Genomic DNA, 25920 nt, shown 5'->3' on the forward strand with positions numbered 1-25920 from the left:
TTTTTATCTATCAACTGGCTCCATAAAGTTAAACAGATTTGTAAATTATTTCTATTAAAAAATCTTCATCCTTTTAGTACTTATGAGCTTCTGAAGTTGAGTTGTTCTTTTCTGTCTAAGTTCTCTTTGATGACACCTGTCTCGGGAACCGCCCAGTTTAGAAACAAATCCCCATAGCAAACCTATTCTACTCAGTGCAGTTCCTGAGACAAGCAGAGATGTCAGCAGAGAGCACTGTTGCCAGACAGAAAACAACAACTCAACTTCAGCAGCAGATAATTATTGAAAGGATTAAGATTTTTTTGATAGAAGTAATTAAAAAATCTGTTTAACTTTCTGGAGCCAGTTGATACAAAAAAAAGTTTTTCTTGGAATACCCGTTTAACATCTGTTGTGGGTAAGATTTTTGAGGGTTTTCTGAGACATGCTATTCTGGAATATCTTAATCAATATAACCTTCTGACACAGCAACAATATGAGTTTATGCGGGATCGGTCCTGAGTAATCTGATGTGAGGATAGTTATTGATTGGATTGGGGTGAAGCGGTGGATGTTATATATCTGGACTTTTCTAAAGCGTTTGATACTGTGCTAAAGGTTAGTACATAAAATGAGAAAACTAGGACTAGGGGAGGACATATGTAAATGGATTAGTAACTGGCTCAGTGATAGGAAGCAGAGGGGGGGGGGGATCAATGGAACTTACTCTGGTTGGGTGACAGTTACTAGTGGGGACCACAGCGGGCAGTACTGGCTCCATTTCTTTTCAATACCTTTATTTGCAGATGACACTAAATTGGGTAAGGTGATCACCACAGAGGAGCATAATATAATATTACAGAGGGATCTGGGGAAGCTGGAGGCTTCGGCACAGACATGGCAAATTATGTTTAATGGGGATAAATGTAAGGTTATGCACTAGGGCTGTAAAAACAAAATGTACAATTATGTGCTAAATAATAAGACATTAGGTAAAACTTCTACAGAAAAGGACTTGGGGGTACTGGTGGACAGTAAACTCTACTTTAGTGATCAGTGCCAGGTAGCAGCTGCCAAGGCTAACAAAGTCATGGGATGTATCATAGAGGCTTGGGACAAGGACATAGTTTTACCTCTGTATAAATCATTAGTCAGATCACATATGAAGTAATGTGTCCTGTATATAAAAAGGACATAACAGAACTGGAGAGGGTGCAGAGGAGGGCAATAAATATAATGAATCATATTGGAGGATTACAAGACCAAGACAGTCTATAAAGCTTGGGGTTGTTTAGTCCGGAGAAAAGACATCTTAGGGGCCATCTGATCACAATGTACAAATATATGAATGGACAGTACAGAGATCTTTCTTGTGATCTTTTTATACCTAGGCCGGTAACCATGACTAGGGGACATCCTTTACATCTAGGGGACAGAAGGTTTCGCCATCATCATAGACACAGATTCTTTACTGTAAGAGCAGTGAGACTATGGAACTCTCTGTCACATTATGTTGTGATGTCTGACTCAATAAATGAGTTCAGGGGGGCCTGGAGGATTTCTGGAAAAATATAATATTACAGGTTATGAATACGAGATTTATGTGGATAGAACTTTGAAAAAAAGATGTTTCCTCTTTCATGGGGCAATTGGCATCAGCCTCATGGGTTTTTCTTTTTTTTTTGCCTTCCTCTGGACCAACACAGTAGGGTTTTAGGTTGATGAACTCTTGTCTTTTTGTTCAACCTTACAAATGATGTTACTATGTCACATGGTGGAATGGTTGAAAGTTACAGAAAGACATTCCGTATGAGGCAGGTGCCGACTTAATCAGTCTCGGACTGTAATGAATGTTCAAGCGGATTTTACCGATGGAATCAACATGTTCATTTTTTCCACCATGGAAGTTCTGCCACATGTACGGTGCAGCATTGCACAGTAAGGAGTATGTGGTGATGGGGTTACATTACCGGGGTCAGTTTAGGAGACAGATGGTCTTTAAATGTTTTTGGTCATTAATGGGAAGAATAAGTAAAATATCAATGTAAATTAAGGAGTCCCGATAACTAATCTTGTCATGCATTTTTCCATTTTTATTTTGTTGCTTCATTTCTGTACAAAGTTACAAAGAAGTTAAAATCTAGCAATGAGCTTTTTCTGCCCAGAGATTCTGTATGATACCTTGTTAGAGGCTGTTTTTTTTATATTGAAGGAGGGGAAGTGACCTTAGGGTCCAGTTAGAAAGTGAGTGGCTTCCTTTTTCCTGTTCCCCTGCATGCTTACATAGCTGTCCAGATTGTATCCTAGAAAAAGGGTCAAAGTAAACAATAGTCGACAAAAAAGAAATCCTTTCACGTGTCAGAATGTCATTGTGGTTTCTTCCTCTTTCACGGAGAACCATCCGATAAGTGGCCCTTGCTCCGTTCTCTGGGGCTTCAGTTGTAAAACAGCCTTTGACAGCAGTAATAAAACTGCACTTTGTTTTTTGTATCGCTTCATTTTTTGCTAAAGTTTTTATTGTATTTTGCAGTAGTAAGATAAAGGCTTGTGAAGCTTTGTAGAGGGTATAATGACACATCCCTATGCAACTCAAAATGATTTTTTTCATTCATCAAATTTTTTGTTTATAGTTTAAAGGTTTTCCAGTGAAAAAATAACTCCTCCCCTGTCCACAGGATAAGGGATAAGTATATGATCATGGGGGGGTCCAACCACTGGGATCTCACACGATTTCCAGAATGGGGCCTGAGTGCTGTACTAGGGAACCTTCCATGCTCCCTTATAAATGAATGTAGCACGTGCGGGCTGAGAGCTGGAGTCCCATTCTGGAGAACGTGGGGGGTCCTAGCAGTCAGATTCCATGCGATCAGATACATATCCCTTATTCTGGGGATATGTGATCGATATTTTTAGCTGATAAACCCCTTTAGGGACCAGGTTCACATGTTGCGGTAACCACTCAAGCATCTTATAATCACATCACAAAACCATAACAAATTAGGGTAAAACTGGAGTCATTTACCATACAGCACATTATCACCCATTATAATAAGAGATGGAGCCTATTTGGTCTGGGCTTCCTCTCTCCAAATGTCCCATCACTTGGTCTGCTTCTATAGTCTGGTAATCCATTCCTGCCACTAAAGGAAACAGGCCTATTGTGCCTCATGACAAATCTAGGTCTCATCATAGCCTTCCAAGCTACCATTACCCATAGAACGTAGCAATATAACCGGCACCAGGTAGAATAGTTTCAGATTGTGGAAGGAAATAGGGCTCGTTCACACTGCCGCGGTGCTTTCTCTTCTCAACTTCAATAAAATTTCGGATCCATGACGGACCCTATTCAAGTCAATGGGATCCATCGGTACCCAACGGTGTCAGTTGTGCATTGACCAAATCTGGGTCCGTTCAGCACTAAAACAAGAGCAAAACGGACCCAGAACGGGATGGAGCATAATGGCCATGGCAACTTCTAAAAGGACAGAAAGACTAAAAAAAAAAGCTGCTATAAAACATTCAATATTTTCTTCTCAGCCACAGCTGAAAACATGTGGACTACAGATTCTGTTACTGGGGTCAACTATCAAATTAACGCCAATTCAGCCCTTACGTGGTACCAAGCCAGGAGGAGCTGCCAGCAACAAAATGCAGAACTGCTGAGTGTAACCGAGCTACATGAACAATCATTCATCTCAGGTAAGAACCAAATTAAAGGCCAATTAGTAAAGACACATCAAAGATCTACACAATTGGAGACACAATTACATTTATGAGGAATGGTATGGGAGATCTGTCAAAATAGTTTCTAAGTATTCCCATATCTGCATATAGAAGATCTAGTGACTTTACATACAGAACTTAAAGGAGTAGTCCAGTGGTGACCCAGTGGTGAACAACTTATCCCCTATCCTAAGGATAGGGGATAAGTTTGAGATCGCGAGGGTCCGACCGCTGGGGCCCCCTGCGATCTCCTGTACGGAGCCCCGACAGCCCTTCGGCAATCTCCGGCTCTGCCATAGAGATGTATTGAGGGGGCGTGTCGGCCGCCGCTTTGTGCGGGGGTCGACACCCACTATCTGGCCGGAGAGCCTGGCCCCCGTACAGAGAGATCGCAGGGGGCCCCTGCGATCTCAAATGTATTCCCTATCCTTAGGATAGCGGATAAGTTTTTCACCACTGGACTACTCTGTTAATTATTTACTTATCATCTAGGGGCCAGATAGCATATCACATGTCATAACAGTCTAGGAGTCTTTGGACCAATGGTGCCCTCTACTATATGTAGGGTGGGTAAAGGGTACATTTTACATTGATACCTACATGTATGGTTACTAACAAACAATGACCCATCTCTACTTTCAGAGCTATATAGTGAATAAGTGAATTGATTATGTTAATTAATTTTATTTAATTTTATAGGGTTAACAAATTCCCTTACTGCAGTCCTATGGATGGGACTGAATAGTCTGGACTTCAATGCCGGATGGCGATGGGAAGGTGGAGGTCCTTTTAGATATCTCAACTGGGTTCCAGGTGAATATTGAAGTTCATATATTGAATAGTAATCTATATAGAACTATTTATCTTATTTACTTATTTATCCTTCATTCAATCAATAGGTAAAATGTAATTTATTACAATGCATGATGGGAGCGTCAGATTCATGGAGATGGATATTCTCCAAATAATGTTCTTATGATGCAAACATTTTGTCTTTTCTATAGGAAATCCATCAACAGAACCTGGAATAAACTGTGTGTCACTAAACCCTGGAAAGAGTGGTAAATGGGAAAGCAGGGAGTGCTCCCAAAAACTGGGGTATATCTGTAAAAAAGGCAACAGCTCCGCTTCTTATGTTCCACCTTCAGGTAGGAAAAAACTTCTACATTGTTATGGGGCTGCCTACGATTAGAAAAACAGGGTCTGCTCTTTTTCTATACACAGAAAGAATTGCAGCTTGAATGGGGCAGCAAAATCTGCAGCAAAAATACACACGTGTGCATACCTATAAAGCATATTTCCGGTATATAACACAATCCGCCAATAATTTCTGGGAAAGTTAAAAGGGTAATGTTCAGAACGCCAGGCATCTGCATGGAGATCGCGGGGGGTCCCAGCAGCCGGACCCCACGATCAGACATCTTACCGTATCCCCTATGTCTAGATGTCTAGAAACAGAGTTCCCCTGTAAGGTCATAGGGGGAGATTTATCAAGACCTGTCCGGAGGAAAGTTGCTGAGTTGCCCATAGAAACCAACAGATTGATTTGTTCATTTTTGAAAAGTCTTCTTAAAAATTAAAGAAGCGATCTGATTGGTTTCTATGGGAGACTCAGCAACTTTTCCTCTGGACAGGTTTTAATAAATCTCCTGCACAGGTCTTTCTTAGCCTACTAATAAAGCAAATGTATCACCTACATTTTTTTTCCTAATTGGAGACGGATACTGAAAAATCTTTTTTCTAATGTGTTTCTATATTCTGATTGTAATTTTTGATATATATATATTTTTTTTTTCTGTACATTGTTATGGGGCCGCCATCTGGCCTTTATTTATTGATATCTTCATGCAGGACCCATGGGCATAGGGAAGAATAGACAGGACCTGTCCTATTCAGATGAATTAGAAATGTTATCTGTGACCATTTTAGAGATCATTTCACAGGGAGCGGCGATGCTGAGCTCTGCTGTTAAAGGGGTTATCCAGGAAAAAACATATATATATATATATATATATATATCAACTGGCTCCAGAAAGTTAAACAGATATTTGTATATTACTTCTATTAAAAAATCTTCATCCTTTCAGTACTTATGAGCTGCTGAAGTTGAGTTGTTCTTTTCTGTCTAATTGCTCTCTGATGACACGTGTCTCGGGAACTGTCCAGAGTAGAAGCAAATCCCCATGGCAAACCTCTTCTACTCTGTGCAGTTCCCGAGACAAGCAGAGATGTCAGCAGAGAGCACTGTTGCCAGACAGAAAACAACAACTCAACTTCAGCAGCTGATAATTATTGTAATGATTAAGATTTTTTAATAGAAGTAATTTACAAATCTGTTTAACTTTCTGGAGCCAGTTGATATAAAAAAGAAAAAAAGTTTTTCCTGGAATACCCGTTTAATGGTGATGGATCCAATGTTATCTTTATACTGGTGTCACCTTTCACTCTATGCCTAAGAAGAAAGACATTGCTGGGAAATTATCTATATGGAATAGGATTATAATAAAAAGATGGTAAAATAGCATAAACTATGTGTATATATATATATAGTATATATTATTTGCAAAAATGTTAGTAGACTAGAAAAACCTATTGCATCTCATTCTCTATCCCAACTTCAACACTAGGTTCTATGTTGTGTTTTTTTTACTGTGAATTTTTTTTTTTTTATGACTGTGGTGGAGAAACGTCCCAAGTTGGACACCATCTTTTTAGGGAAAATGTCTCAACTGCAAGGGCAAGAGACCAGGGCAGAATAGATAGCGGGCAAGGTAGGAGGCTTAAAAGGAAATCCCCTGAGGCATTCTCATGTTCCGTTAGCCACTGCGGACCTACTTGTTTCTGTAATCTAATGTAACTGACTAGACCAGATGAAGGCTCTAAGGCCCCTTTCACACTATACATTCTTCCGTTTTTAAGATCCGTTATATGTTCTGTTATGAAAACCCTGAAAATTGGCCGTGAAATGGCCGTTACAAAATCCCATTGTAGTCTATGGGATTTTTACATTATCCGTTTTAACCCGTCACAGACCTTATTTTGTGATGTGCATGCACTATTTCTTCCGTTCTTTCTCCCGTCACAAAATAACGTCCATTATTATTAACGGGCTATGACGGGTTAAAACGGATAATGTAAAAATCCCATAGACTATAATGGGATTTTGTAACGCCGTTTAACGAACGATTTTCAGGGTTTTCATAACGGAACATATAACGGATCTTTAAAAAATGGAAGAATGTATAGTGTGAAAGAGGTCTTAAAGGTTATGCTGACTTTACATTTACACCCCTATATAGAGCCGGAAAAGCTTGTATTGTTTGGACTGAGAGTAGCCACCAGTCCTTCCTGACGAAGCAGGGGTGCCAGTGAAACGTTGGAGGCGCTGGCTAATGCTCGGAGTTTTTAATTAGCAGCCACTAACAGCTCCCTAAAACAGATCATCTTATCAAAAGATGATGATCGCTGTGCAATCATTCTGCTATTAATTGAAGTTACTGCTTATAATATTACAATGGGAGCTGGTCTGAGGCTGGGATTTTAAATAATTAGTTGTGTAGATCACACCATAAGGCAAAATCACACATTTACTATTTATATTATATACTTTAATATTTTAATAGGACAAATAAAAGTTACATTTTAGGAGGTACTTAGTTTAAGGGTTCCCCTTAGGGGGTTTCCCCTAAAATAGTTGTGAATATATTATGACCCTGGTACCCCCTGTGGGGCATTTGTTGTGATATGGGACTGAGAGTAGACATAAAGGCAGCAAGCAGGAATGAGAAACCCGAAGACAGAGGAAGCATCAGGGTAGACAAGTAACAAGTCAGAGGTCAAGTCCATAGAACCAGGATCTTAAAGGGGTACTCCAGTGGAAAACTTTTTTATTTTATTTATTTATTTATTTATTTATTTTATCAACTGGTATCAGAAAGTTAAACAGACTTGTACATTACTTCTATTAAAAAATCTTAATCTTTCCAGTACTTATTAGCTGCTGAATACTACAGAGGAAATTATTTTCTTTTTGGAACACAGAGCTCTCTGCTGACATCATGACCACAGTGCTCTCTGCTGACATCTCTGTCCATTTTAGGAACTGTCCCGAGCAACATATGTTTTCTATGGGGATTTTCTCCTACACTGGACAGTTCTTAAAATGGACAGAGGTGTCTGTGCTCGTAATGTCAGCAAAGAGCTCTGGGTTCCAAAAAGAAAAGAATTTCCTCTCTAGTATTCAGCAGCTAATAAGTACTGAAAGGTTTAAGATTTTTTAATAAAAGTAATTTACAAATCTGTTTAACTTTCTGGCACCAGTTGATTAAAAAGAAAAAGTTTTCCACCGGAGTACCCCTTTAAGTGATATAATATCTGTACATTTCTTAGATAAGAACCCACTGTAAAAGTCAACAGCAAGTCTATATATACCAATAAGGCCATTAGGTTACACAGAAAAGGAAGTGCTCCATAAATTTGTTACCAGATAACCCCTGGATAAACTACTGACATTGTCTGCTTAATGTATCACTGTAAGTATGTAGTGGTCATACATGGTTTGATATCTTGTTACAGGGGTTAATGACGCAATCACTTGCCCGGCATCCTGGATACCCTATAATGGATACTGCTATACTTTGCTGAAGGAAACTATGATGTGGAAGGATGCCGTGTTAGCTTGCAGGAAAGAAGAGGGGGATCTCGCAAGTTTGCACAATATTGAAGAATCAAGCTTTATTACCTCCCAGTTTGAGTTTGGTAGGTAGATGTTATATTAATGCACATATTATTGACTTTATTTAGAATGACACAAATGTCAACTGGTGCCAGAAAGTTAAACAGATTTGTAAATTACTTCTATATTAAAAATCTTAATCATTCCAGTACTTATCAGCTGCTGTTTGCTTCAGAGGAAGTTCTTTTCTTTTGTAATTTCTTTCCAGTCTGATCACAATGCTCTCTGCTGACACCTCTGTCCATGTCAGGAACTGTTCAGAGCAGGAGCAAATCCTCATAGCAAACCTCTCCTACTCTCCTGGACAGTTCCTGACATAGACAGAGATGTCAGCAGAGAACACTGTGGTCCAACAGAAAAGAAATTCAAAAAGAAAAGAACTTCCTCTGGAGCATACAGCAGCTGATAAGTACTGGAAGGATTAAGATTTTTTTATATGGAAGTAATTTACAAATCTGTTTTAAAAAATTCCACCAGAGTACCCCTTTAATACTTTTTTTTTATTTTCTCTCTAGGAGATACAGAGTTTGTTTGGCTTGGGTTGAATGACTTGAAGACTCAACTATTTTTTGAATGGAGCGATGGATCTCCAGTGACGTATACGACATGGCAGAGAGGAGAACCATCTCACCTGACCAACAAGCAAGAGGATTGTGTGGCGTTATCCACTAAGGTATGACATTGTGGATCTTGGGGTCATAAGAATCTGCATTTAATGTAGAAACATGAAGCATAATCCATAAACCATTACGTAAGATGCAGTTGGCAACAAAGTATCTACCCTATAAAAGCGAATTATCTCATTATTTGAGAAAGGTTTGAAGCTTGAAACCTAAAAAGATGTAAGACCAAGCCTAGAATAACTAATATTTGAACTCTTTGTCTCACCCAAAGCTCCAAAACCCTGCTTCTGTTTTCACATAAGTAAAATTAGGACACTCACCCCATGTCTGGTGGTAGAAAGTGTTGATCATGTCTGAATTCTGAAGTATGACTGTACCTGGAACATGGCCTCCCACTGCTCCCTTAAAAAGTCCCTGTCATGATCTTAATACATTTTATAATCCTCCCAGTTCACTCCCCCCCCATCATGATAAACCACGCCCCAACCTTTATTTTTATTATTTTTTAGTTTTCTAGCTTGAAATTGCTCTGTATGTTCTGTTCAGTCTCAGTCAGCTCCACAGACTGAAAAGGGGCGTTCCCCAGCAGGCGTGACATCATCTGAAGACATACAGGGGAGAAGCTTCTCTCTCACTCTGCTTCACACAGCCGAGCAGTTCAGTGTAAGATGGGCTGTGATTGGGCCACACACACCCCTCAGTTTTGTGCACTGAACTCTACAGTGTGTCAGCTCTGCACAGCAGTTTCAAAAGGAAGCTGACATATTCAGCTCTATACACTCTATATACTGTGTTGAGCTGAGGTCCCGCCTGCATTTCCTGACTTATGTCTCTGCCAGGCTGCCACAGAGACAATCTGCAAGCTGAACTGCAGGCAGGCCCAGGAGGAGGACCCCTGGTGGCCAAGCTGTTAGGGGTTAATTTAACACATAAAGTTACAACAACAAATATATTAGAAAAGTAATTAAAATAGACTAATCTACAATATATTTCATTTCATTGATGGTGACAGGTAGCACTTAAATGTGTATCAGAACATGCATGTCTCTATCTGCCTACCAAAATCATAATCCTGTACACCGCGGCACCGTTCTCAGCTCAAATTATGGATGATCTTTGCATAATACAAGAAAAAAAAGGCCACAAATCCATCACTTTGGGGTTTACAATGAATTGTCCTTGTTATACAGGATGGACACTGGGCAGACAAGATGTGTGAGAAGAAGTTCCCATATCTGTGCAAGAGAAAACCCCTGCCGGTGGATCATGAACAAGCTCCTCCTGTGGAGCAGGGTTGTGATAAGGTACAGTATGGAACAGCGATAACAAGACTTCTAGATATCACATTTTATCCTTATTGAACGTCACACACATAATAGTGTATAAGAGTTAATAGGCCACTGACCGCCACATAAAACACATAAGGCCGGGTTCACATGGCAGAATATCCGCATGGAAAACCTCTGTTCCGACATTCTGCAGACCGCGGGAGCTGACATCACATGCTGGCGATAGGACTGCACACGCAGAGAATCCCATCGCATTTCAATGGGAGTCTTCTGCTGCAGAATTACTGTGCGGAATTCCAATGCATAACTCCGCACTGAAATTCTGCCCTGTGCACAGAGCCTGAGTGATTGGTTAAAGGAGTACTCCGGTGGAAAACATTTTTTTGTAAATCAACTAGCGCCAGAAAGTTAAACAGATTTGTAAATTATTTCTATTAAAAAATCTTTACCCTTCAAGTACTTATTAGCAGCTGTATGCCACAGAAGAAATTATTTTCTTTTTGGACTTCTTTTTTGTCTTGTCCACAGTGCTCTCTGCTGACACCTCTATCTGTGTCAGGAACTGTCCAGAGCAGCATAGGTTTGCTATTAGGATTTACTCCTGCTCTGGAAAGTTCCTGATACGGGCATCGGGTGTCAGCAGAGAGCACTGTGGACAAGACAAAAAATAAATTCAAAAAGAAAAGAATATCCTCTGTAGCATACAGCTGCTAAAAAGTACTGGAAGAGTAAAGATGATTTTTTATATAGAAGTCATTTACAAATCTGTTTAACTTTCTGGCACCAGTTAATTAAAAAAAAAAAAAAAAAATTTCCAGTGGAATACCCCTTTAACAACAATGCTTTTCCTTTAATGCTTGGCTTAAAGGGGTAATTCAGTGGAAAGCATTTTTTTTTAAAAACAACTGGTGCCAGAAAGTTAAACAGATTTGTAAATGATAGTGCAAGCAGAAGAAGATATTCACCGGAGCACTCTCCTCGGACACCAGGTACGTAGTGCAGCAAAAAACGTTTATTTCTTTTTGCCAAGTTAGATACAGCAGCAGGGAGGAGGAGATGTAAACCTGCGGGTGGGCTACACCGATGGGCGACAGTCCGTTATCGCGCCTTAGCACTTCGCCAGAATTTCCTTTGTAGCATACAGCTGCTAAAAAGTACTGGAAGGGTAAAGATTTTTTTTTAATAGAAGTAATTTACAAATCTGTTTAACTTTCTGGCACCAGTTGATTTAAAAAAAAAAAAAAATGTTTTCCAGTGGAGTACCCCTTTAAGGGATATGTGCATTTCTGATAGGTCCTAGCGCCGGCTTGTTCTGCCGTTGCATGCTGCATACAAACTCTCTGCCTGGAATTTCAGGTGTAGATTCCGTAGTGTGAATGGGCCTGAACACTAAAAATGCAGAATGCCTTTTAGGGTATGTTCACACGATGGAATCAGTGGCGGATCCAGAGTGTAATCTCGGGAGGGGCACTATCGGGCTATATTTGCAAGCGGGAATGTCCTCACAGAAAATCTCAGCACTGCAGAGTCCCATTGATAACAATGGGATTCTGCTGCACATGGCAGAATTTCCGCACTAGATGTTTCTGCCATGGAAATTCTGATTCCGGCATCCACAGAAAGAATAGACAAGTCTATAAGATGGCTCATTTCTGAGTGGTCCTAGCGCATGTTCTGGTCGCACTCCGCTGTCGGGGGAATGTTCACACAGAAATTTTCTGGGCCGACATTTCAGCATGTGAACATAGCCTTACAAGGCTAAATGAATCGGCAGTTGATCCATTAGCTTCAGGTTCCCTCAACAGAGTCATCTATATAATCCAATGGACTTCCACTGATTTCTGTGGGTGCCCTGCAATTCATTTTACTGTCAAGAACACAAAGGGTGTCTTCACACCATGCAGTTATATTCTTTCTGCCTATTCACTTGAGCAAAATTCAAGTAATGAGGAATGTTAGAGGTGAGTAGATCCTTCATTTAGGAAACTGGTGGTTGTCCAAGCTCATGGACTCTATTGTGACATATGACTATGAAATAGGGAATAACCATTGGGACTGGATTAGTGCTTTACTCTAGATAGCATGTTAGCAGGATACAAGGATGTGGCCGACCTTTCTAAATTCGGTATACTGTCATCATCACAACTGTATGTCCCTACAAATAGAATACTCATAGGTTGTATGTGTTGACAGGGATGGAAAAGACATGGATTCTACTGCTACTTGATCAGTACATCAGCGGGTTCATTTCCAGAAGCGAATAACACGTGCAATAGTTTGGGAGCGTACTTGATGACTGTGGAAGACAGGTATGGTAATATTCTTCAAGCTATCCAAATAACAATTAATATTTGTATAATAAGTTATACACAGTATAGTTATATACATTATAATCATTTGGTGATCACCCAAGTGTAGATTTCATATAAAGAGCTGTAGACCTAAGTGATCGTCACATGACTAGTGTTGTTCACGAATATTCGCAATGCGAATTTTATTCGCGAATATAGCACTATATATTCGTAATTACGAATATTCTTTTTTTTTTTTTTGGCTTTTTTTTTCACAGTACACATCACAGTGATCAGCCCTCTCTGCTTGTGTGGTGTAAAGAAGGCTCTAATACTACTTTGTGAGACTGGCGTGCGAATTTTCGCTTATGCGGAAATTTGCATATGCTAATTTTCGCATATGCGAATTTTCGCTTATGTTAATTTTTTATATGATAATTTTCGTATATGTTAATTTTTGCATACGCCACTTTTTCGCATATATGCGAAAATAAGATGCGAATATTACGAATATGCACATTTAGCGAATATATGACGAATATACATCCATATATTCGCAAAATATTGCGAATTCGAATATGGCCTATACCGCTCAACACTACACATGACCAGGACAAATTTTTTAATAAAACTACCCTAAACTAAACTCTATGGCAGTAGACTTTAGTGACTGTAGACAGGACACACTTGTCTTTGTACTCCTCAACTGGTCACTGCCCCACACACTTGACACCATCTTAACCAAATAAGTTTATCTTGGTCTCATTGGTTCCTGAAATCCATGTTCTTAGTCTTCTTGTCTTCAGTAAAGTGTTTGTGGATTTTCTTGTGCTTCATCTTTAGAAAAGTCTTCATTATGGGACAACAGCCATGCAGGTCAATTTGATGCAGTGTGCCACATATAGCCTGAGCACTAACAGGCTGACACCCCTTCTCCCCCCCACCTACCCTTTCACCCTTTGCAGCAATGGGTGTCTATTTCCCAAAGACAACCTCTGGATATGTCGCTGAGCACGTGCACTCAGCTTATTTGGTTGGCCATGGCAAATCCTGTTCTGAGTGGAATCTGCACTGTGAAACCACTGTATGGTCTTGACCATTGTGCCGCAGCTCAGTTTCAGGGTCTTGGCATTCTTCTTATAGCCTAGGTCATCTTGATGTAGAACAACACTTTTTTTCAGATTCTTGGAGAGTTCTTTGTCATGAGGTACCATGTTGAACTTCCAGTCACCAGTATTAGAATGTGTGAGAGCAATAACACCAAATTTAGGACACCTGCTCCCAATTTCCACCTTAAACCCTGTAACATTAACAAGTCACATGACACTGGGGTGGGAAAATGGCTAATTGGGCCCAATTTGGACATTTTCACTTAGAAGTGCACTTAGTAATTCTGTCCATAGTGTCAATTTAGTCTAAATCCTTTTGACTCATTCATGCAGCCATATTTCCCAATATTTGTGAATGACATGTGGTAAGGACTCAGATTACCCAGCCCTGCATCCTCCGTCCTGTTCTGCTGTCATCAGCGATTATATTCCTACAACAATCGGATATCACTCATTCAGTAGTGCTGAAGCTGCATCTGTGTCCCCAAGCTTCCTGACGACGCTCATCCTCAAGACAGTCAGATAAGGAAGGGAAGAGAGGTTATCAGCTCTAAAGGAAACTCAGCCATAAGAAATCGCAATAAGAGAGTAAGAGGAGGGAACTGGAAAGATAAGGATGTCTGTACTGCCTGGGAATAGCATCCTGTATCCACCAGTATTTAGGACACTTGAGAAGATTTAAAAAAAATAAAATTATATATATATATATGATCTATCATTTTTTGGTTAAGATTGGATTGTTTTGTTGTAAAACTACTAACAAAATAGCGCCAAAGTTTACAAGAGGGATAGCTACAGCGTGTTACTCTCCAGCCATTGGAAGACTGTAGGGCAACTGGGAGCTGTAAAAAACTAAAGATACTGCTCTATACTATATGTGGTGGCCCAGTACAGGAATTGCACCCCTGTACCCCAGCTTCCCTGTCCGTCAGACTTCATCCTGTGACTCCGGGCCCCCCTTCACCTGTTTCCTATGTATATTCCTTATATTGCCTATGTTATCCAGTGTATTGTACATAAAATGTGTTATACCTTTAAGTAATGTTGCTTTGTGTTGTAACCAAGGAAGGTACCAGTGACATGTGACCTACAGGGTGACCTATGGGACCCCTCCAGAGTCTCCCCCATATAAGCTCTGGGTGGAGCTTTCTCAGACTTTTATGCTCTTCTCTACTGAGTGCAGCAAGATCAAGTCTGGAGACAGTGTCTTGTGTCCTAAAAGGCCTAAAGTCTACCACGCAGCCACAAATCCACAAGTCCATCACCCCCTAGATCCAAGTCAAATCCTGGTAAGCTACAAAAGGGGTAAAATATGTCATAGTCAGTCTCAGTGAAGTCAGTTCAAGTCAAATCTGTCTCAAGTCAACGTGGCCCTGCATCAAATTGTCCACGTCCACTATAAGTCCCAGCAAGCCCTGTGGTCTCTGAAGTCACTGGTCACCTCCATGGGCCTAGCCAAGCTGTATAGACTGTTACACTTGTCTGACTCAGTAAAGCTGCCGTAGTTCAGTAACTTGGCGTCAGAGTCATTATTTGCCCCCGTGCCTAGCCAAGGATCCAGCAGTATACCTTCGGGTGGTGTGGAGGATAAACCCTGCCCTGGCATCACGAACACAAGGAGTTAATGTCATCTGCCCCTAGGGTAATTACATCTGCCCTCATCACACCCTCACCACATATACCTCTATAGGGGGCGCTAGTTCTTGTGAGCAACTTATCAGCATGGGCTGACGTCCTTTGCCTATCAGGGCATGCTGGGAGCTGTATATTCCCACAAGCGAAAGAGCCACAGGCTGGAGCCAACTGCTCTATACTTTACCTCTAGTGATAGACTGGTACCCAAGGTTTGCTACCACCATGAATCTTAACTCCATAGCTGTAAATTACATTTTGTGTGGTAAAAAGTTAACGCAATGTCTTTAGATTACTTTCTGCATGTTAACTGTATTTTACTATTATTTGAGCACTGTGTGGTAATATGCACTTTTTATGTAGCATTGTTTTTTAGGCTCAATGAGGGAGCTTTATCAAAACCTGTGAAGAAGAAAAGTTGGCTAGTTGCCCATAGCAACCAATAAGATGGCTTATTTTATCCTTCTGTGGCCTTTGTAAAAATTAAAGCAGCAATCTGATTGGTTGCGATGGGCGACTGGTGAACTTTTCCTCTGCACAAGTTTTGATGAATCCCCCCTTTGGCTGGGAGTTGTAGTTTTGCAACAGCTAGAGGCACAATGTCGGAAAATACTGATCTACATGAAAATACTGTATAACCTTATCTTGGATGTTCCTTGCAGATTTGAACAGGCCTATTTGACAAGTCTGATAGGTTTTAGACCTGAGAAGTATTTCTGGACTGGACTCTCCGATTTAGAGGAAAGGAACACCTTTAAATGGACCAACAGGGAAAGAGTACTGTACACCCACTGGAACGCTGACATGCCGGGTAAGTCACTGAATCTGTTTCCATGCTTCCTGTTCAGACCCTGTACTTTGTGCTGTGAACAGATTTCCCTGACTGCTCCTCCTCCCCTCTCACAGCAGAAGCAAAATATGCAGCCACATCCCCTTCTTCTCCCCCTCTCTGGGTAAATACTCCAAATGCATTTTGGGGAGGCTGAGAAAAATTTATAGTGGATAGATAGAGGCCTGTAGGAAACTAAAAAGTGAGGAAAATTCACGTTTACTACTGATTTATGCAAAAAATTATATAATGGGTTGTATAACAATGTTATTTGCATTGGAAATAGGAGCATACTGAATTTGGCTATTCTATTGCTGAGCCTTTAAAGGGGTACTCCGGTGAAAACCTTTTTTCTTTTAAAGCAACTGGTGGCAGAAAGTTAAACATATTTGTAAATTACTTCTATTAAAAAATCTTAATCCTACCAGTACTTATTAGCTGCTGAATGCTACAGAGGAAATTCCTTTCTTTTTGGAACACTGATGACATCAAGAACACAGTGCTCTCTGCTGACATCTCTATCCATTTTAGCAACCATGCATAGCATATGTATGCTAAGGGCAACATGGTGGCTCAGTGGTTAGAACTGCTGCCTTGCAGTGCTGGGGATTTGGGTTCAAATCCCACTAAGGACAACAATAAATAAAGCGTTATTATTATAATAATGTCAGCAGAGAGAACTGTGGTCGTGATGTCATCAGAGAGCATTCCAAAAAGAAAAGAATTTCCTCTGTAGTATTCAGCAGCTAATAAGTACAGGAAGGATTAAGATTTTTTTATAGAAGTAATTTACAAATATGTTTAACTTTCTGTCACTAGTTGATTTAAAAGAAAAAAGGTTTTCACCGGAGTACCCCTTTAAGGCCATGTCCAGACGGGGGAATGTCCCCCACAGAAGCATGAAGAGACACATTATGATATGAAATCAGCATAGAACAGGTTAAACACACATCAGATCAGATGACTATTCACATTAACCTGTGATGGTACACTGCAGAATCAAGAAGATTTTCATGAATTGACTTCTGTGGGAACATATACAAACTTTTTCAAAAATGTTATTGAATTTTCAAGGCAGGAAACAGGGCTGTGTCGCTATGAGAACTGGAAGGAAAGCGGGATTATGGGATGTTATGAACTGTGAAGAAAGTGCTAAGTATGTGTGCAAGAAGTGGGCCCAAGGAGTGACACCACCGCCCTTACCTACCACTACACCAGAACCAACATGTCCACCCAACTGGAAGTCATCCAGCCGCTCATGTTACAAAGTAAGGAGAAAATAAAGTGGAGCGGCATGCCTATAAAATCATAGGGTCGATAAACAAAAGTCAGAATGGACCCCTTCCCACTTAGGGGTGCGGCCCACTGGCTATGGATTCTGTATCTCTGTATGAAGTGTTAGAGTCACAGAACGCATGAGCCAGCCTCTACGGTAGGTAGATCACTCGCTTTTAAGAGCATTGGAAATTTGGGGAAAAAATTTGAATCTCTAATCTGCATTGAAGGTGAATTGCTCCTTTATATACATACAGTTTGGGGATGGGATCAGTCCATAAATAAAACTGCCCTATTAGTATGTAAAAATGGCAAATTTCAACAATATTAGGTTGAAATGTATAATGTAAACTTCACAAAGCAATGTGAAAATGTTGTATGTTGGGAGGACATCACATATTTTTGTTCCACATATGTCTACAAGGAATTTTACAAAATGTTACATCTGTTGTTTCGTTTTATTTACAGCATTACATAATGGAGACTGCCGATAAAAAGTCATGGTTTAATGCCAAGACATTCTGCAGAGCAATCGGAGGCGACTTACTCAGCATCTCAGACAAGGAAGAAGAGCAGACGGTGTGGTCCATGCTGCTGTAAGTGGTATTACAGTTCTTGATCATACCAAGGACGTTCAAAAAGTTCCTGCCCTTTTATATTTTCATTGGAAAAGGTGAAGGCAGGAGAAGTAGTAATTTGTTGTATCTTAGCCTGTCATGTGTTAGATAGTTCTTCCTGTCAAGCCACCCACGTAGACAAGTCATATAATTTGTTTTTTATGTGGAAACTTTTTGAATGTCCCTTGTATATACTTTAGGATACTGTATGCCAGGGACGTGCACAGACATTTTGGATGGCAGGGGCTCAAGTAAAACAGAGGGCACTTTTCATAATTTAAAAAACGTCTGCCAGACTTAATGTGCTGCGGCCCAGGGATACAGTGGACTCCCGCCAGGCCTCCTCAACATTCCTATCCCCCATAAAAGTTGGTGTTTTTGTAAAATCGAGTCAAGAACAGTTTCTATGAAGGTCCGCCCTGTGTATATACACTTTGGCTGTGCTGTCAGTCTTATTTACAGAAAACATGTGACAGCTGCCCTATAATATACTGTATTATAGAGGAGATTCATCAAAACCTGTGCGGAGAAAGAGCAGTGCAGTTGTCCATAGCAACCAATCAGATCGTTTTGCAGAAGGATTTTCCTCTGCAAAGGTTTTAATAAATCTCCCCCTATATGCCCCGGTCTGACCTCTATATGACAGAACCCATCACCTATCATCAATCACCAATCACCCATCCCCAATCATCCAGCACCAATCACCCAGCACCTATCACCGATCACCCACCATATGCAGGAATCTCCACACAGCTCTGGTTCTTACACTGAAGAAATGGGCACCACACAAATATATACTTACATGCTACAATATACTAGAGTTGGCAAAAAAAAAAAAAGAATTATAAATATACAAAGACGGCCAGGTGTAGCACAGCATACAGGATGGAGGCAGGGAAGCTCCGCCTCCATTGCACACAATACTGATGCATACTAGCAATGTGGGGCAATACCTAGAAATTGGAAAGAACAATTTTTGTATACATGCACTGTAATCTAGTGTATTGGGTTTAGTGCGAGTAAACAGCCTGTCAGTTTCCCTTTAGTTATATACCGTACCCCCCTTAATTCCCTATATACTGTGCCACCATTCATCTATTAATTCCCTATATACTGTGCCACTATTAATTAACTATACTGTGCCCCCACTAAGGGTGCGTTCACACATGCGTATTTTCTGCTTCAGATCTGCTGCAGATTTGCTTTAGCAGATTTCTCTTCCCATTGTCAATGGGAAGCAAAATCTGCAGCAGATCTGCAGCAAAAATAGGCACGTGTGAACGCACCCTAAGGATCTATACACAGTGCCAGCATACATAAAAAATATAATGTTCCAATATAATGAAATATATACTGTGCTTCCATAAATTCCCTGTATACTGTGCTTACATTCCTCCAATAATTCCCTAATAATGTGCTTCATACAATACATACAAACACAAAACATAAAGGGACATACAGTACATAGGTAATATACACACATACACAGAGACACTTTGACACATACATACAGGTACAAATATACATTAACCCTTTAACGACGCAGGACGTATATTTACGTCCTGCGCCGGCTCCCGCGATATGAAGCGGGGTCGCGCTGCGACCCCGCATCACATCGCGTCGGTCCCGGCGCTCATCAACGGCCGGGACCCGCGGCTAATACCACACATCGCCGATCGTGGCAATGTGCGGTATTAACCCTTTAGAAGCGGCGGTCAAAGCTGACCGCAGCTTCTAAAGCGAAAGTGAAAGTATCCCGGCTAGTCAGTCGGGCTATTCCGGACTGCCGAGGGGAAATCGGGAGGGCCCTTACCTGCCTCCTCGGTGTCCGATCGACGAATGACTGCTCCGTGCCTGAGATCCAGGCAGGAGCAGTCAAGCGCTGATAACACTGATCACAGGCGTGTTAATACACGCCTGTGATCAGCATAGGAGATCAGTGTGTGCAGTGTTATAGGTCCCTATGGGACCTATAACACTGCAAAAAAAAAGTAAATAAAAGTGTTAATAAAGGTCATTTAACCCCTTCCCTAATAAAAGTTTGAATCACCCCCCTTTTCCCATAAAAAAATAAAACAGTGTAAATAAAAATAAAAATAAACATATGTGGTATCGCCACGTGCGTAAATGTCCGAACTATAAAAATATATTGTTAATTAAACCGCACAGTCAATGACGTATGCGCAAAAAAATTCCAAAGTCCAAAAAAGCGTATTTTGGTCACTTTTTATACCATTAAAAAATGAATAAAAAGTGATCAAAAAGTTCGATCTAAACAAAAATCATACCGATAAAAACTTCAGATCACGGCGCAAAAATGAGTCCTCATACCGCCCTGTACGTGGAAGAATAAAAAAGTTATAGGGATCAGAAGATGACATTTTTAAACATATAAATTTTCCTGCATGTAGTTAGGATTTTTTCCAGAAGTGCGACAAAATCAAACCTATATAAGTAGGGCATCATTTTAACCGTATGGACCTACAGAATAATGATAAGGTGTCATTTTTACCGAAATATGCACTCCGTAGAAACGGAAGCCCCCAAAAGTTACAAAATGGCGTTTTTTCTTCGATTTTGTCGCACAATGATTTTTTTTTCTGTTTCGTCGTGAATTTTAGGGTAAAATGACTGATGTCACTGGAAAGTAGAATTGGTGACGCAAAAAATAAGCCATAATATGGATTTTTAGGTGGAAAATTGAAAGGGTTATGAATTTTAAAAGGTAAGGAGGAAAAAACGAAAGTGCAAAAATGGAAAAACCCTGAGTCCTTAAGGGGTTAAGAAACATAAATACACAGACACACATATAACATGGAATATATACTAAAAGATATAGCCAATAAGCACATTATACATACAGGTACACACATACAATCAATGTAAGTGTGTACCAGCTCACCTTCAGCTGCTAGCGCACGAACTGGCGTGGACTACGCCCATGTAAGATGCAGAAAGGAATAGAATGTCCAGCGCTTGACTCGGAGAGCAGGAACTTTTAATTAGAATCCACAGGAAAACATACAGGAACACAAATGCATTTGTGTTCCTGTATGTTTTCCTGTGGATTCTAATTAAAAGTTCCTGCTCTCCGAGTCAAGCGCTGGACATTCTATTCCTTTCTACACATACAATCACTCATAGATATATACACATACATACATAGATTCACTTGCTATACACACACACACACACACACACATACATACATACATACACACACACATACATAGATTCACTTGCTATACACACACACACACATACATACACACATACATAGATTCACTTGCTCATTATATATATGAGCAAGTGAATCTATGTATGTATGTATGTATGTGTGTGTGTGTGTGTGTGTGTGTCTATATATATATATATATATATATATATCTATATATATATATATATATATATATATATATATATATTACACACACACACACATATACACTTGCTCACATATACAGGCACATACATAGAGATAGACACACACACAAACACACATATATACACCTCACACTGACATACAGTCACTCAATATATACACAGTCACTTACACTAAGGCCCCAGCCATCCCACTCTGCACATACATAGAGATACACACACACACATATATATATATATATATACACACACTGAGACACAATCACGCAAATATATTTACAGTTACTTACAGTAAGGGCTGCATAGACTGAAGTTTGTGGCGGGACATGCTGTGGGCGGGGCTTCTCTCTGCCTCCTCTGCTCCTGTCTCCTCCGTGTGGAGAAATAGAGAAATAGCAGAGAAATAGCTGATAATGACAGGGTAAGTGACGCCCCCTTGCTGCAGGGAGGGCACAGCACCCTCCAATAAACCACATACAAATCTCCCCAGCAATGGATCCTTTTTACTTCACCTGTCACCCTGAGTCTGCAGCTCTTTTTCTGAGGGCATTAGAGGGGCAGGTTAGGAAAAGGGCAGGGGCTCAAGCCCCCTTCCACTCCTATGTGTGCACGTCTCTGCTGTATGCGCTATTTGTGGATCTAGAGGAGATGGACTGGCAACTCTTCTCACAGTTGTCCTGGAAAGTTCTACATAGAAAGCTTAGTTGGGGGAATATATCATGTGACCAAGGCATCACTCATTCTTTATCCAAACATTTAATTCTTACACTCTTAAAGGGGTACTCCGCTGCTAGGCATCTTATCCCCTATCCAAAGGATAGGGGATAAGATGTCTGATCACAGGGGTCCTGCTGCTAGAACCCCCACAATCTTCGTGCAGCCGAAAACAGCTTTCTAAATAAACTTACAGCTCTCCACAGACAGATTTATGCAGTTTTTAAAAATGTTTTTCTCAACCACATGATGACTTTACTCAGATTGCTTAAACACAGTTACCACGACGCTGCAACACAGCATAAAATCTGCTGCAAGAAATCCACAGCTCATACAGTACATGGGAACATTCCCTTACAGTGCAACACTGTGTACTTACAGCAGTAGATACGCTAGTATTTACACAAGGGACACCTGCCCTAACCTTTACGAGTGGTGAGAGAAAAAAGGGAAGCCTTGATTTACCTTTCAAGTACAGTGTGGATCCAATCCAGGAGACAAGCTTGCTCAGTTTTTAGGTATACAGACTTTCTCAATGAATGTTTTCCTCTCTCCTGCACATAGCACATGCTGGCCCTGATTTATCAATCAGCCTGAAACCCTAATTGTCTGTTTTTTCCCACAGCAACCAATCACAACTCAACTTTCACTTTACCAGAGCTTGTTAAAATATGATAGTTGAGCTGTGATTGGTCGCTGTGATAAAAAACCAAACAATTAGGGTTTCAGGCTGGTTGATAAATATAGGCCACCAAGTCCTTCCCCCATTTCCTGTGTTCCCTCTTACTGTCAATGTTACAAGAGATGGGATTACCCTAACAACAGGCAGTGGACAACAGATTGCAGAGAAGGCAGACACCTAGTGGCCGTTTGTCTGGAGTTAGAAATCATTTTTGGTCATTGAAGTGATTTAAAAAAAGATTTAAAAATACTGTATGATAGGTATGTTAGGCTATCAATGGAGGGAAATTGTTTGAAACAACAGTACCCAATTAAATGAATACCTATCATGTCCAATTCTTATACAGTGACCCCCCCGACCTACGATGGCCCCGACATATGATCATTTTAACATACGATGGTCTCTCAGAGGCAGCATCAACATACGATGCTTTTGTATGTCGGGGCCATCGCATAAATGGCTATCCGGCAGCGCAGACTGCTTCAGCTGCCACTGAATAGCCGTTTACGGTGCCCCGTGTGGTCCTCTGACGATCACTTACCTGTCCTCGGGGCTCCGGCGCATCCTCTTCGGGATCCCCTTCGCTCTCCTCCACTGTCCTCACGTCGCTGCGCACGCCGTCCCGTCATCCAATAGGAGCGGCGTGCGTAGCGACGTGATGGCGGCGACGGAGATCGAGGATGCCAGGGAAGCAGAGGCCTTGCCGGAGCATCGGGGACACCCCGGGGACGCGGCGACAGAGATGGAAGGCGACATCCCGGGCTGCGGTGATGAGCGGTGACGGTCCGGAGCGGCGGGGAGAGGTGAGTACAACTTCCTCTACCAGTGGTCTTCAACCTGCGGACCTCCAGATGTTGCAAAACTACAACTCCCAGCATGCCCGGACAGCCGTTGGCTGTCCGGGCATGCTGGGTGTTGTAGTTTTGCAACATCTGGAGGTCCGCAGGTTGTAGACCACTGTCCTATACTTTACATTGCACGGATCCCTCAACATACGATGGTTTCAACAAACGATGGTCCGTTTGGAACGGATTACCATCGTATGTTGAGGGACCACTGCATCTGTTTACTTGTAATAAACATTATAACAGATTTATATAAGATAAAGCCTTTTCTGTCTGCTGCATTATAAACATCAAGAGACTTACTGGTAGTTTCTGTTTCTCTTTCTCTGCACAAGACACGATGGCATCTACCGTAATGTCTTCTGGGTTGGTCTAATAAACAGTAATACTGAGGAAGGCTTCGCATGGTCAGATGACTCCCCTGTAAGTGAATCTTTTCTTTTACTGCACACTAGCATGTGTTTCACCTATAGTTACAGTAGAACAAGCTCGGCTATGCCGTTCAGCACACTATGGCGGTCTATCAGCAGATGAGAATGTCCCATTACACAGTAAAAACAAGCAATCTCCAGGTAGCAGAGCGGGATCAATGGAAGCGCTGAGACCAGATAAGAAGTTAAAAGGATTTATTTCCCATAATGCAACGCGTTTCACGGTCACCCGCTTCCTCAGGCATGACCCGCTTCCTCAGGATGCCTGAGGAAGCGGGTGACCGTGAAACGCGTTGCATTATGGGAAATAAATCCTTTTAACTTCTTATCTGGTCTCAGCGCTTCCATTGATCCCGCTCTGCTACAGGGAGATTGCTTGTTTTTATCGTGATTCTATTTCAGCGGGACGAAGCTGCAGAGACCCTTTGATGATACGCCCAGTTCCATTGTTGTACTTGGTTGGAGTACAACTTCATGTGGTAAGCGCAATTCACACTTAGCGTTACCAACTCACCTTTGGTGTTACACTACGGAGCGCATCCGTTTGTGCTTTTTTATTTCCATTACACAATAAGGGTCTATTCATACGTACAGTATTCTGCGCAGATTTGATGCGCAGGATTTCAAGCGGTGTTCAGTCATTCAGTTTATATTGAAATCTGCAGCAGAAAATCCTGCGCATCAAATCTTTGCACAATACTGTACATGTGTTTAGGGTCTACTAAATCAACAAATTAACTGTATGATACGTTATACTAAATTTCATTTTACTTTACATTAAATTCAGCATAGTTTGTAAGATCTCTGCATGCTGTCACTGAATGGGAATCTTCGTTGTTAGTTACCATTGTATTAAAATGTGTCCTGGTCATGTGATTTAAATGTAGAAACAAGAAATGGAGCAGATCACGCTCTGGTATCCAGCACCTGATTGTGTGTAAGGTGAGAAATATTGCGCACTCACCTGGAAGTGTTACACTCCAAACACAACGCCACTTGCGTGTAGAAATTACAGCTGTATATAGGGGGTGCTGGTGTTCATCCAGGGGATGTTAATGGCAGTCAGTATCCTCCCATCACCCAGAGCCGGATATGGGTAACCTGATGAAGAAGAGATATGCCCCTCGAAATGCGCCGGCTATATTATAAACTATGGAAGGAAAATGGATACTGAGACAGTTCTTTAAAGGGTACCTCTCATCAAATAAACTTTTGATATATTTTAGATTAATGAATGTTGAATAACTTTCCAATAGCATGTTAATGAAAAATATTCTTCTTTCTATTGTATTTTTCCCGATCAGTCCTGGCAGCAAGCATTTCTGACTCATGCTGGAGTCCTAAACACTCAGATCTGCCAGCCTGCTTTGTTCACAGCCAAACAGGCTGTGAACAAAGCAGGCTGGCAGCTCTGAGTGTTCTTCTTTGTGAACAAAGCAGACTGGCAGCTCGTAGTGTTTAGGACTCCAGCATGAGTCTGAAATGCTTGCTGCCAGGACTGGTAGGGAGACCCCTAGTGGTCATTTCTTCAAAGTGGAAAATTAAATAGAAAGAAGCATATTTTTTAATAACATGCAATTGTAAAATTATTCCTCATACATTAATCTATAATATATCAAAAGTTTTTTTGATGAGAGGTACCCTTTAACATCCGATGTACCGCTGTTTGGCAACCCGGGGAGTATCCATTTTCCTTTGGTAGTTTTCGGGGCTTTGGACAGACTACTTCGTTTGACTGTTCATGTGATGGGCACAAAGGTGCAGG

At 41.0% G+C, this 25920-nt stretch overlaps 1 protein-coding gene across 1 annotated transcript in view; it reads left to right on the forward strand.

The window, feature by feature from the left end:
* LOC130273043 (macrophage mannose receptor 1-like) overlaps positions 1 to 25920 on the forward strand; it is an 89961-nt gene that overhangs the window by 17461 nt on the left and 46580 nt on the right. Inside the window, exons 4-14 of the mRNA XM_056519201.1 lie at positions 3517 to 3678; positions 4402 to 4515; positions 4707 to 4850; positions 8278 to 8460; positions 8953 to 9110; positions 10251 to 10364; positions 12543 to 12658; positions 16044 to 16192; positions 17285 to 17478; positions 17954 to 18081; positions 24060 to 24147. Coding sequence (XP_056375176.1) covers positions 3517 to 3678; positions 4402 to 4515; positions 4707 to 4850; positions 8278 to 8460; positions 8953 to 9110; positions 10251 to 10364; positions 12543 to 12658; positions 16044 to 16192; positions 17285 to 17478; positions 17954 to 18081; positions 24060 to 24147 — 1550 coding nt within the window. The remainder of the gene's footprint in view (positions 1 to 3516; positions 3679 to 4401; positions 4516 to 4706; positions 4851 to 8277; positions 8461 to 8952; positions 9111 to 10250; positions 10365 to 12542; positions 12659 to 16043; positions 16193 to 17284; positions 17479 to 17953; positions 18082 to 24059; positions 24148 to 25920) is intronic.

The sequence above is a fragment of the Hyla sarda genome, chromosome 5 (assembly GCF_029499605.1).
Source record: "Hyla sarda isolate aHylSar1 chromosome 5, aHylSar1.hap1, whole genome shotgun sequence".
Lineage (NCBI taxonomy): Eukaryota > Metazoa > Chordata > Amphibia > Anura > Hylidae > Hyla > Hyla sarda.